Source organism: Echeneis naucrates, chromosome 7 (assembly GCF_900963305.1).
Source record: "Echeneis naucrates chromosome 7, fEcheNa1.1, whole genome shotgun sequence".
Classification (NCBI taxonomy): Eukaryota; Metazoa; Chordata; class Actinopteri; order Carangiformes; family Echeneidae; genus Echeneis; species Echeneis naucrates.
The window spans coordinates 19,047,416-19,062,012 of record NC_042517.1 but is presented as its reverse complement, the minus strand read 5'-3'; the positions used below and the strand labels follow the sequence as shown (position 1 = coordinate 19,062,012).

At 38.8% G+C, this 14,597-nt stretch overlaps 1 protein-coding gene across 2 annotated transcripts in view; it reads left to right on the top strand.

Moving 5' to 3' along the window:
* Positions 1-14,597, top strand: part of scube3 (signal peptide, CUB domain, EGF-like 3) — a 66,459-nt gene that overhangs the window by 4,319 nt on the left and 47,543 nt on the right. For both annotated transcript variants that reach the window (XM_029505696.1, XM_029505695.1), the window contains exon 2: positions 11,371-11,493. In XM_029505696.1, the coding sequence (XP_029361556.1) occupies positions 11,371-11,493 (123 nt within the window). The remainder of the gene's footprint in view (positions 1-11,370; positions 11,494-14,597) is intronic.

The window sequence follows — 14,597 nt, the reverse complement described above, 5'->3', positions numbered from 1 at the left end:
GATATTTAGAATTTAAAATCTTGACATAAAAGGCTTTCAGCATTAATGTAAAAGAATAGTTTGACTTGTTGGGAAACACACTTATTCACCTTGTAGTGGAGATGAGGCTGACATCACCTAAATCTGCTCATTAAATTCAAGGCTACAGGCAGCAGCTGCTTCCAGTTGTAAGACATACGACTGGAAGCAGGGGTATCGTCTAGATCAGTGAAGTGGTTGTTAAAAACTGCCTCTCAGATACCTTTAAGGCTGACAAATTATAGCATAATATTTTTATTTATTCAAACCAACCACTAAATTCCTCAAGCTTCTGTTGGTTGCAGCTCAAACAGACTTGTCACAGTTAAATCAGATGTCAGTTTTGTTGTTTGTTTGTTTGTTGATGGATTCAAGAGAGAAATTGTGGCTGTTACCTGGTGACTGGGGGGAGGATTGCTGTTTCCAATGCTTGCATTTCCTGTCAAAAATGAAATTCCAAAGTTAGAAAGTAATGTATTGGCATAAAAGTGGTGATTTAAGATCTATAATCACGAGACAAAATTTTGGATATCAGGGATAAAACAAAACAAAACAGTAGTCAAGTCAAGCTACATCAGTAAGAAGTGAACATAGTAATTTCCACTGCTTTTAGCTGTTTTCAAATCCTCCACAGTGATCTTATGGAACAAAACAGATTCAATGTCCAATGGATTCATAAGAGGAATAGCTCAGCACCTCGAAAAGCATCTCATGAGCTCTTTTATATTGTCATATAGATGTATGTAAACCTATAATTTATATTTGTTGAAAAAAAAAACCAAAACAAAACATTGCAAACATTTTTAAATGGGACAGCTTGCTTTAGAGAGGTTTACGTGTTTAGATTACTGCTGGCCAAGAACTAGTCTTACACTTAATCCCTTGTCAAACAGCAACACTTGGATCAAATCACTTGGATCAATGGATCAAACGCACAAGGTGTCACGTGATAAATTGTGAGCTTTAGATGTGTGGATTTTGTAATCTTTGGATATATCCCAGCTACCTACTTCTCTTGTCTCCAGTCTTTTATGCTAAGCTAAACTAAACTGGCTGTTGTTGGTATCGTGGCGATAGAAACACATAGTGTTGTTGATCTTCTCATCCAGTTCGATGAGTAAGTATGTTTGCCCCAGATTTTAAACATTAGTTTTATAGTCCCCTGGCAAAAGCTGCTGTTCCAGTATTCTCTGTGTTTGTGGCTGGAATTGAATTAACACTGCTTCTTTTCCACAGTTACCTTTTTGCATTATGCTGAATTTGAACTATTACACTGGCTCACAGATTTCTAATGCTGTACGAATGTCAGGTCATAGCCAAACAAATCCGTAACCTGTGGACGCTGCAAATTCCCTGCTGCTCCCTGGGGGGGGACCCCCATCAGCTGTTGTGATCCCTGTATCATGCTACCTTTTCTTCCTTCCTCAAGCAGAAATTCACTTTATCAGCAGCAAGCAAGGCCCTTGCGACCACCATTTGTCACCACATTTATCCTGGTTGCATGGCTGACAAAGCTGATTTGAGTTGCGACAGAGGACATGGGAAATGTAATTTGAATCACCCAAACTTAGCTGAGAAAACCAGGACAACTACTCTGTATGCTGCACCAGTGTCCAGTAACATTCGAACCCGTTACACTCTGGAAAGGGAGCGGAGAGCTTGTATGGAGCTTGTTTATTTATCAAGGCTTTAATTTGAACAATATGTTCCAAATGAGGCCTGTGATGCTTCTCTCAACTGTGGCATTGTGGTTAAAATTAGAAAATTCTCTCTCTCGCTTCCATCGCTTCCTCCTCGTTCCCCTCTCACCCTGTTAGTGCCCTTTGTTCTTGGTGCAGATGCGATGCTGTGCTGACGACATCCCAGTTGCTTTCGGGGGAGGTTGGAGTCAGTGTCGACGACACTCTGACCCCACAGTCTTCCACTCACCTCTAGAGCCCCCTTCACAAGAGCTGATGGCTCGCTGACGAGCCTCAGTGTTATCCCACAGCTGGCTGCAGTGCCTCTTAGATCATTAATCCTCTAAACCCCCCACCACAGCGCATACATTTGTTTTTCTGTACCTTAACTCACAGATTGCGGAGCATGTGTCTCGGGATATCGAAATATCAGTGGGACTGCCACCACAGTCTCTGTACTTTTTTTTTTTTTTTTTTTTTTTAAACACCCACGAGTGGGGCTTCACAGATCATTCCTCCTCTTTCACCCCATTCCCTGCTCCCTCCTGTGACCTCATGGCTGAATAATGGGGCTGCGTCTCTTTTGGGGGGGTCAGCGAGGGACATCATTAGGCTGGTCTGCAGTGGTCAGTGTTGTCGGAGGGGGGTTGGGGGTCAGAGAGAGCCTTGTTTACAGACTGCGTGTGTTTACATTCCTGATGGTAAGCGCCAGCTTTAGAGACTGCTGGAAGTGAAAGGAAATGCTCTTATTCTGCTTAGTAATGGAAAAATCCAACTCAATACATCAAGGAATCTAGATGAAAAGAAAAAAAAAAGTGAGTTATTTATGTGGTGGGCTCTGGCCAATACATTCAGGGTAGAAAGAGAAATTACTTCACTGATGAATTTGAGACTTCCTCAATGGACACAGGCACAGGAAAAAAAAAAAAACATATGACCCTCTGCAGTGTTTAATAACCTCTGGTGAACTCCAGACATTTATATTTATTGCACACTGTGATAGCTTATTGTGCTGATTAATGGTCAGTACTGTTCATGTCTCTTTTGTATTGAATCGTTACAACTATCCATCACACTGGCATTTATGGGCTTCAACTAACAATAATGGGCTGCAATAATTTTCATTATTGATTATACTCTACAGATTATTTCCTTATTTCCTTTAAAATAGCAGCAAATAGAAATAGACCCCCATATCCCCAAAATGTCTTGTTTAGTTCAACCACTAGTCCAAAAGCCAAATATTTACACTTTAATATAATTAAAAAATTAAGATAACAAGAATACGTTTCAACGGTCAGAACCTGAGAAATTTGGTATTTTTCCAGAGAAAATTACTCAAAACGATTATCATGGTATGAAATGGTTCACATGTCATTCACAGATTCACATCTGGGAAACGGTTCTGTTTCCCCGAATCTTGATATATTGAAAGGATTTTGCAGATTGCTTCAGACTAAGAACATATGCAGCTTGGAATTTCTTATTGAAAAGGATGCATCCATTGTTATGAATGCTATAGAAACATTTGCCAAAGCCATTTAACTTTTTTTGATTTAAAAAAAATGCCAATACAATATTTTTTTTTAAATAATACAAACCTATTTGGAGTTGGTCTGATACTTCCATTGCACACTTTGAATGTAAATCTTTGTGATGATGAACAACCTAGTTTTTGAGGGTTATTGATGCTTATTGATGCTTTGTTATTCTAGTCATAATAATAATCACAATAATCCTAGTAATGGAATAGCTGGAAAAACAACTATTAATTTGCTATACATAAAAAAAACAAAATTTTTGGTTTTATAATTTAGGTTTATACAAATTGTGTTTCATTAGTAAAATGATAGAAGAGAAACTTACTGATACGTAACTCAATAAAGAACATGATCATTAGTTGGAGCGTATGCTGTGAAACTGCATTTGACTGGGTTCCAACCGGTGCAGTCAATTTTGAACTGGATGATTTTGTGTTTACTTTGGAAAATCTGTCAGCCTTGTCCAGATTTTATTTTTTCATTTTTTGCTGCTGTGTCCTCTTACACAGCTTGGTGAAATGCAATACAAATAATACTAAAAAGGCGCCATACCACACTTGCCATGTCTGTTTAAGTGAAATGTTTGCATGGAGTGATTGTGCAGTCCTTCAGCATTTAAATGAAGCGTGTGTGCAGTCACTTCCAGCCCACTGCACTTCACTGTTTTGAGCTTTTTCGTAGTTGATGCCTGCATCAGCGCTTACACAGAGCACCATTCACTTTATACCTCAGTTCAACAGGAAACATCTAAAAATATCACACTTGTGCCGTAATTGCTACGTTGCCATCTTTATAGTTGGTACTGAATATGGCTAAAGCAACCACCAATGAATGTAATTGCTGTGTGCAGAGGGGAGAGTGTCATGTCAGTTAGCTCTGGTTGTATAAATATAAGGTACACAGCTGGACTAAGTGCCACCCTTCCCGCATATAAAATATGCTCCATGAGGCCAAGAAGTCATTAACGGTGAAGGACACATGCCAAGAAAGATGAAAACTCCCTTGAAAGGTACAAATTAATTGCTTGTCACTTCAGCCCCTAATGGGAAATGGTTACAAGTTATGTTCAATTATTCAGAGTGGTATGAATTAGACCTTCAACACTTTAAGTGTGTCAGCCTCTCTGTGCTCTCTTAGTATTACTCTATGATTCAGTTAATTACTGTAATAAGTGTTTTCCTTCTGGAGGTGGTCCGGAGGTCTGTGAGTCATAGTCTATTAAGACCACACATGCTAAAGCAAAAGGCACCAGATGCTTGAGCTACGATCAGAATCACAGAGAATGACCATTATTTATTTATATATTTGTAGAGCTTGGGCCTGAGCTGTCCCTAGATTTTTTTTATGAATGACACAAGGAGAGTTCACTTGCTATTTACTCTGCAGTCTTTTGGCTCATCGATGGCAACATTGTTGGAAAGCACCTGCAGGTGTTAATGAGCTGAAGAAATGAACATAAAAATCTTGTATGTGTTGGCTCAAGCTAGTCGAGCTGTTGCACTGAGGACATCCCCAGTGCACATCCATTGTATGCCGGTGTTTGCGTACAAGAGAAGCAGATGGATGTCGAGAAGAAATGAAGTAGTGTTTTTTATTTTGACTCTGGAGACTTTGGAAGCTCTACAAAAAGAAGTAAGTATCAGGTGATTAAGATTTTCTTCCATAACTTTCATTTAGATCAACTTAAAAGGGTATATTTAATATAATACTCAGATTAAATAACCTTGTTTATCCTCAGCGGGGAAACTAGTTCAATGAATCTTTGTGTTAACCAGAAAGCTAAATTAGCTTGACTATAGACACGGCCTTGGTGCTGCTTTTGATTGAAATGAGGTGATAAACGACTGAGCAAATCAAACTATTAACTGGCATGCTGAACTGCCATCCAAAAGATTCACATTGGATGTCAACCCAAGATGACCCTGATGACATCGCTATGTCATCACCAGGGTACATTTATTTTTTTTCCCCACTTTGTAAAACGTAGGCCAAAAGTTTGTTTTTTTTTTTGTTTTGTTTTTTTTTTTAATTATAAAGTTGTGAGGAGTAAACTGAACTGAAATTGGCTCAGCAAAATTCAGCAAAACTTTTGATGACATTAAAAAAAAGTCCAACATTACTTCTAAACAAGGTAAAGGCATAGATCCCCCCACCCCCCCTTTGGCATGTTAAACTCAGTTCTCATGTTCCTCTTCATTTTCTCGTCGCCCCCAGAGCCATCTGAGGCTTCATGGTTGGTGGACATAAGCAGGGAGGGACCTGGGGTTTTGAAGTTTGTGATCACAGTTTTTGAAAGCACAGCATCAGTCAGTGGTCATGATTCCTAAACATTTAGAGTGTGTGAAGGATGAGTGTAAATATCCCGAATGGAAGCAGTTGATATTTTTATTCACAACTTTTTAGAGCATCGCTGGACAGCCAACACTGTGTCCCTTCATTAGGGGATCTGGGAAGGAGAGGGGGAGAGATGCTAAATTTTGTGTTAATGTTGATGTCTGCATTTCATCAAAACCACATTTTTTTGAGGATTGGGGGTGGGGGTTGGTTGGTCTAATGCCCTGCACAACTTCAAAATTGAGATTTTCACAGCGTGATGTGATAATGTTGAGACAGACAGCCATAGATTCTCTGTCCTCTGCACAACCTTGTCTCAGATTAAAGGATAGACCCACATCATGTTACATTAGTGTGGATAATGAATGCACATGCAGTTTTCTAATTTCATTGAAAGAAATCAATTTTGATTTTGATTCAAACATGGAAGAAACATTATGGCTGCTTGCATGCACATTATTGGTATAAAAGTGATTGTCTCCCCCTCCACTGAAAAATGTGTTTTGCTTATAGCTGCTTCTCTTGAATGTTTCAGCACAGAATGAAGCACGTATAGAAAGGTCAGCTCAGATGGCTGTTCATGTACTTCTGCTAATAGAAAGAATCACCTAACGCATACATGAGTAGGATTCTCCAATAACACAGGTATGGATCAGTGTTCAATATGCATCCCCCACAAATGTGAATCATTTAGACTTGCATGTTCATAGAATCTGGATTATTATTTTCCCACGAGGGAGAAAATTCAACAAATGTATGTACAGTTGTTAAACTCTGTAAGGGAAAAATTTGTTTTAGTGTTGGCTTTTTATTTCTGCATCTTTAAATGTGTGAATTATGCGTCGTGTGCTGGATTTTACAAAGAAATTCCATTTCCTTTTTCATTAAACTGAATTTGCTATGGTTGAAATGACCCTAAATGAACAAAAAAATAAATAAATAAATAACTTTCTGTGGCTTTGCTCAGTAACAAATGAAGGTTGTTGAACATCATATGGATCGTTTACAACAAAAGAGACAAAAGACAAAAGATGTGTTCTTGCTTTCAGTCATACAGTGCAGATTTTTAGACTCCACTCCTCGATGCCTAAAGTAATTATCCTGACCTTAACCCCATCCTGCTCAACCGCAACCCTAAGTATAGTGTAAGTGTGGTTCTAAGATGGATAATTACAAAACTTGTTCCTTTGTAATTATACATAGTATGACAAACACTGTGATCCCAAGAACACCTTTTTATGGATTTGAACCCAGCACCCTTCCTCTTCTGACACAAGGGGCTGAAAATGAAGTATTTCTTCTTCTAAAAACAAAACAAAACAAAACAAAAAAAGGCCTTTGTCAAGAAAGAACGTTTTGTCTCAAAGCATTCAAATGTGGCAGCCAGTCATTCTGTCAGGAAAAACACATCTGAATATTTTATTACTTCACTGGCTGAATGCATCACTCAGTCAGCATTTTTAACAATTATTTTGGCGTTGGCTGCAAGCGGCCCAAGTAAAGCTACACCTATGGGTGTCCCAGCTCCACTCAAGTCTATTTCTGTATCTGAGGGAGAAGTGATGGGTTGGATGGGGTGGTGGTGGTGGGGCGGGGGCAAAGCAAACAGCAAGGGTCTCAACACTCAAACTAAACATTACCCTATGTTTGAACTACACACCTTCTCCCACACACTCGCGCTGTCCCCTCTGAGTCTTATTCCTGCAAACACCCCCTCGAGCTGGCCCAGCTAAATACACTGCTTATCCCAGAGTCTTCCAATAAATCAGTTAGGAAAGCACCTCTGACAAGGTCTCACCTCCACAGCCAGTAGCCCTTAGCTGGCAGCTCTTACATGTGGGGACTGCTTTGGAATAAACGGACGAATAGCTTTTCAGGGTAACTTTCCTAATCACCGCCTCTGTGGATGTAAGGATGTCTTGCACAGTAAATTTAATATAATTATGATAAATCCCATTATATGCCCACTGAAGTCGGGATCTCTCCTACTTTCACCCGCTGAAAATGAAAAAGTTGGCTTTGATGGGGCCAGAACATGCAACAGCTCTTTAAGGGATTTATATGTTTGACATGTTGCACAATTGAATTGAATTTCATTGAGCATACAATACATTATGATGTAAAATAATTTCAGGAGAGAGGACATACTTCATTACTGTGCGACCTGGTTTCATCCTTCACAAAATCGTTGAATTCAATATTCCATGAATGCCAGTGGGTTTAAACACAGACTCAAACTATTTGTGGTTTTAATATGCTCAAGTGCATGAAGCAGAAGAGAGCCGCAGCAGCAGTAATATTCAGAATGACATTTTCCCTGCAGGAAACTGTTTAAACATCTGAGCATTGCCCAACATCTTTCTTCTTTGGAATTTTTGTTTTGACTTTGTTTATTCATCCTTGTCTCAAAGCGCCAGCTTCATCCTCCGCTGACTTAACTTGTTCCCAACAACTGTGATTCCTCAGCACAAAAGAATGAAAGAAACTCTCAATGAAAAACACCATCTTTTCATCTTGGACATGAGTCAATTACCAGGGCAGTAACACTGAAATGCTGCATTATTTATTTATTTACTTTTCATTTGTATTTTAATTTTTTTTACTGAAGCTCTCTGAGGACCGTCCCTTGGACTGAAGTGAAGGATCTATTGATTCTGACATGTTTATTTCCATAGCAAAGGCAATTTGGATTTCAAACAAGACCAATACATTTAGCTTTTGTTGTGTCCACTGGAATGCTCCCACCAGCTTTTATGGGCAGATTTTTTTTTTTTTTAAAGCCATGCTTTGACAGACATGGATGATTATAGATGGTGGGCCAGGATTTCTTAATTTATTTTCATTTCATTCTGTGAGCTCACACCAGAGGTGACGGGAACATGGATCTCTCATACATTTGTTTGACATTAGTGTCCAGTGTTTGTCTCTTTGTGTCCATGGATCACCAGATCTGTGAAGAGATATATTTCTCACTAAATGCAAACAGACCGTTATTTTCTCTGTCTCTATTAATTGTTTATGAAGTTTTAGCTTGTGCTGTAAACGTGCTGCGCTTCAGAAGTGAAGTTATGAGTAAGATTTGCACAAAGATGCAGTTGTAGTTAGTTGCCAACTGCTAAAGGAAACTTTTCAGCAGGGAGGAACTGTTGCACAGTAAGTCACCTAATGTCACCGGTTTAGATGGTTTTACCAAACACGGAGACTGCTCTGTTTGTTTTTACAACCCAAACTGCAGAGCGAGCTGCTCTCACCCATCATTGCTGATGCTATTATCTCAACATTAGAGGCGCTTACAGCTCGATATGTAGACCTACGCTCCTGCACTCAACTGCCTGAAGCAACAACAGCATCAACCTGTTATAAATGCATATTTCAAGTGGAAAAACAAGAGACTGTGTATCTGTACTTATATTGGGTTGCAGCTGTTGCACAAGATACCTTATGACTTACTACAGCATATATATTGTGTATATACATACATACATAAGATCTTTCACTGCATGCTATATGGGTTAAACATCAGTTTATAGCATGTTTACACCATACAGGTTAAACTGTGCTGATGGGTTCCACAGTTGATGTCTTGTGCTGTTGTTAATCTCTGAATCGTCGCTGCAGTCTCTGACAGGCCTGTTTTGAAAAATGGGAGTGTATAAACCTCGTGTGTGTTTGTGTGTGTGTCCCAAAGTAAGAGAGCTGACAACTTTGCAGACTGGAAAGATTAAGTGAAATGATGGTCCAGATGGAAACATTAATAACAAGATGAAAAGAGGGATTCTTTGGGTTTCTGCCATAATGAATATCAATTACCACCGAGGTTTGGCACCAAGAAACCTGACAATAAGATAGATATTTTGTTGTGATTAATACATTCGCCATTGAAAAACAATTCCTCACATAGCCTGTCTTGTTCTTATATGGACTGTAAGGAGAACAGAGGCAGGCTGGTCCTCAGGTGAATTCATATTGTTCTCACATGCCATAAATCAATAGAGGGTTTGTGGAGCTCTTGCATCACTAAATGGCTTTCTGATCTCCCTGACTTTTCCTCTAGTGCCACCATAAATTTGACATTTTTGGTTGTTTAGTGAAATGTCTGCCCTACATCTGTGTCAAAACTGTAGCCTTCCAGGGGCTCTGACACGGCTGCAGGCTCTCAGTATCATCAGTCTTAACTTTGATTCAGATGAATGTTTCTCTTTAAGAATCAGGCATTATAGGAACATCTGAAAACCTTTTGTTAAAGTTGCGTAATAGCATGACCAGTTTGTGTACAGGACTCTCCCATTAAAGTATTGACTGTGAAGCTCTCTGTTCTTCTTGGAATCACATTCATTTGAATACAGTAAATGCTCCTGTCATGTTTGTTCTGTGTTTGCCTGAAGGTGTTGGTATGATTGTACTGGATTCAGTTTTGTGATACAAACTTGCCCTAAACTTTTGTTAAGGCTGCACTGTCATTGTCCTCCTTTCCACTAAAGACCTCATGTCCTCCAGGAAAAGGCAGATATAGGCAATATGCTAAGCTCACGGGTTTAGGTTGCAGGTCATTTCCCAGTGGGATCAGCTGGCTCCTGCGGAGGGTTTGTGATAAGAGTGGATACTGGAAGCTATGTAAACCTTGTTAAGCTGCCCTTCCCCTGTGTGCAAGGGGATAATCCTAAACACCTGGGCTAGTTAACTGAGATTTGGTGGGATTAGGGAATCCATGAAGCAAACCTGATCACCCTTAAAACCATTTCCAATCTTATCTTTTCACATTCTCAGTTTGATAATTCAAACTCAATGCAGCAGTTAAACAACATTTACACATTTACCTTTTATCTTGTGCTGTTTTGTGGCTCTGCTGAAAAAGAGGAGGCATTTCTCACTTGATTTGGTTTGATTTTCAGTTATGCTAAAAATGTGGCTTTAGTGATGACATCACTCTATTGGTTTACCCCCCACAAACTGCTGGAATATCTCTACTTCTATTCTTGGCTGAATTACTGTATCCTCTATGCAAGAATGGATTTTGGTGCAAACTTCTGTGATATTCAGAGGAGGCCTCCTGTTGTCTTTTATGATCCACTGACTTTTCCTGTTGCTCAATTTTATTGAAATGTCTCAACAGATATTGCATGGATTGAAGTAAAATTCAGCCGCTATCCAAATTGCGTTTTTTTTTCCCCCCAATACATTTTCACTAGCTTTAAAAATTAATGACTCAAAATTAATCAGCCTCAGTTGTACTTTGAGTTCAGTGCAAATTTTAGTGCAATAAAGATTGTTGGTCAAATACCAATTTTCAGGATTCAATAGCTTGTTTATTAATATTATTATAATGTTTTCATAATTAGTTTTTGGACCCTTTCTTGCATTTATTAACTAAAGGTGGAATGATGACAGAAAATAAAGTAGCAGAGAGAAAGATTATGGAATATTTGTAATCTCAACAAAAACTAGCCATATTCATTGTTTTTATTGTAATTTTTTCCTTCATGTGTTGTTCAGGCTCTTATTTTTGTTATTAAAAAATTGTTTGCATAAGTCTGGGTGGTCAGTATTTACTTGTGACTACAAATATGAAACTGTTCATCATTTGGAAACAGATGTTTTTTGCAAGTGGTACCAATTTAATCAAAATAAAAATCAAAGTTGTGGCAATGTCCATCCAGATGAATTTTCATGTTACTGTAAAAAAATTCCAGCTTGAGGTTCAGAAAATCTGCCGTATTCGGGTTCTAAACGTGACTGATATGGAAAGTTTCATCTTCATCATCTAACCACCCCTGCATTCCCATGTTTTCCTTTTGTAGATGTGGACGAGTGTGCAGAGGCGCTTGACAACTGCAGCATCGACGCCATCTGCCAGAACACCCTGAAGTCATACAAATGTATCTGCAAGTCAGGCTATAAAGGGGACGGCAAACATTGTGAAGGTAAAAGTCTAATAGAATTAATGCGCTCATTTTCACATGTAGTTGGAGCCTGACTTCTGTTCCCTTCTGCAGGGAGCATGGACTGGATTTTTACAGCACAGTGAAGTTTCTCGTGTTGATTTGTCTCATCTCTCTGAATGTAAGCCCCTGGGCTGGTGACAGGCTTGATAAGAGCTTCTGTCTCATTCAACATAAGTCATTAGCTCTAAGACTCTCCTGAAGAGGGGAGGGGAGATGAGAGTGAGCGGTGGACGAAGTGAGGGGAGAGCCAGGTGCAGAGTGCTCCTTTGTGACAAGATGAAATGAAGCAGTAAATTTCCTGCACATGTTAGAGGGGAGAATTAAGATAGCGACTGAAACGGCAGTCAGAGGCCCTGCCAAGCAGTCAAGGATATTTCCACAGCCAGAGGCAGGCCTCATAGACTGTCAGACACAAGTCTGTTTTTCTAGCCTTTTTCAATGTGCCCAAAGCCTCTGGATCATTATATCCCACAATTTTTTATTAGTATTATTACAAAACCATATTTCACAATGCCATTTCTTTCCTTACTATTATTATTCTTTCATTTACTCGACTGAGTGTTTTTAATGGCCTTATGCCTGTAGGTTATAAAAAGTTTGCTTTATTGAATCTGTTGTAAAATATGTGCAAGGTAGGGTTTCCATCGAATTGGAAGTTAGCTGATGGCTGCTGAAGGCTGATATGCTTCTGAAAAAAAAAACAACAAAAACCTCAAAAGCAACACTGATACGGAAATTACAATTTAAATAATGGTGGCCGTATATGAGGATATACTGACTCACTGTCTGTTGAAATTAGTCACAAAAAGGTCAGCGTGCAAACGGCTGACGCTGATTTACTTGAAACAAGGAGCAGCAGCAGAAAGCACGAAGACATTGAAAGTTCCCATCGCTCCAAGTTGTGTAGGAGTGTCATGCTTCAGCAACCTTCTTGTCTGCGCAGTCTATGGTTCAAATTAGAGTTTTTAGTTTTAGTGCTTGATCTAAGGCCTTTGTTCAATGTAGCCTGTGGCTGTTGCCAGTAGAGTTGAGGGGGGGGATGCTGTCATCAGATCAGACCAAATTGATTTGCTCTCCACTGTTCAGCTCTTAATGATTTGTTAAGATTAGCTTTTTGCTGAAGGGCTTCGCTTAAGAAAAAATAAAATAAAATAAAATAACAAATCACCATATGATTTACAGGATTTTTGAAGGTCACTTGATTTTCAGGATATTTATTTTACTTTAACGACTTCATAAATTTGATTAGAATTTATTTTTGCCCTTTCCAATTGTTTTTCATTTTGGCTTCTACTGTTATTGGTTTATGGCTTTTAAAACATATGCTCCCTATTAAAGCTTCACTGGTGAATTATAGGATTTTTCGGCAGGGCAGAGAGGGTACTTGTTTCTCAACTCTCGTGATATAGTTTAAATAACAGGAATAATGATAGAAATAAGCTTGGTCCTATTTCTATGTATACATAGCTTTACTACAAGACAAACCAAGATCTAATGGATTCAAAAGGACACGAATTTTGTTTTAAAGCCTTGAATTAAATCTAACTCGAAGCTGTACAACCAGAATCTATTTTAGATGAACATGTGGTGTTTCTCGTGTTCAGAGTGGAGAAGAAAAAGTGATGAGTGATTTTTGTGCTGTGATCAGGGAATGACAGAGATGTGTGGGAAGCTGGGAGAACGGGAGCAGCAGAGTGTTTCTTTGTTGCAGTCCCATCCCTCTCCTGTCAAGTCCCATTAAGCCCTGAGTGAGGCAGCCTCAAAGAGGAGCTGAACATCCAGGATCATCGGCCCTAAATGGGCCAGTAAGTGCTGGGCGGAAGAGCGCTGTGTTCTGAATCCACCTTGTCTAGTTCTGCTCAGTATGGGCCCTTCCATCATTGTCATAACCATAACAGACAACTCCACTTGGGCTGTCACGCCAATCTGCAGTCTCCTGTTATCTCTCTGACTCTACGCTCTCATTTCACTGTCACATTTCCTCAGTTTTAGCTACCAGGCTCCGATAAACTTCAGGGTTACATTGATTCATCTGTCTGAAATCCAGTATTTGCCTTTTATGAAGCACTGGCTGCCAATCAGTCTGCAATGTCAGTGATGTCAATAATGTCAGTACTAATTAAATGGAAATTCCTTTCTGATGATATACATGGCATAAAGTCATTTTCCTACAAAATGTGTTTCCTTTTTAGCTTTTAATTGTACACAAATGTGATTTATAAAAATGATTCAATTATTCTATTTCACCGCTGGCTTAATTCTCTGCTCCATGGGTAAAAGGTACTCATACTTGACAAGGTGCTGTTTCATGTGCTTTTATATCCTGCCAGCAATGAAATACCAAGGGGAAAAAGAACTTCTGGCCTGAAAATTTTTACATTTTAGGATAATAATTATGGTATTAAGTATTATGCCTTTTTAAAAACAACGCAATATTAGTCAAATTCTGGGCTATTGCCAAACTGAATCACCATGAGGTGAGCCCAGTACTTACCATAGCTGTTTTCTGATCTGTGTATACTTCCTGAGTGCTCTTGTGGAACAAAACAGATTTAATGTATCTAAAACTCAACTAACTGGTTTAATTAGTGCTCAGGTTTTAAAGCAAAAGTTCAAAAGAGTTATATAAAAAGCTGAATACAACTCCCAAGCCTTTATGGCAGGTAGAAGGCCTACCATGTAATGGAGCGTGTGGTTAGTTTAGGTAAACATCAAGGATTAAAAAAAAAAAGACTAATCTTTGCTGAATTTAAATTTTTTTATGTTTTCTGGTAATTAGTGGTTTTGTCCTCACACTGTCACTTTTGTATAGATTAAACGTACAAGAGATCACATGTTCATTTGTTAACTTTAAAGGTGATTGTCAGTGGTTGTTATTTCCTTTAGACAGAGATCGGCCACATATATCCCTTCATTTACAGTCTGTATGCTAAGCTAAGGTATCCAGTCACTGGTCGTTTCTTCATATTTCACAGAAAAATATGCAAGTTTGGATAGACAGGAAAATCTGTTGAGTGATGGATAGATTTACATTAAAATATAATAGCAGCTGTTTAAAAGTACAAAACATGATACATAAAATA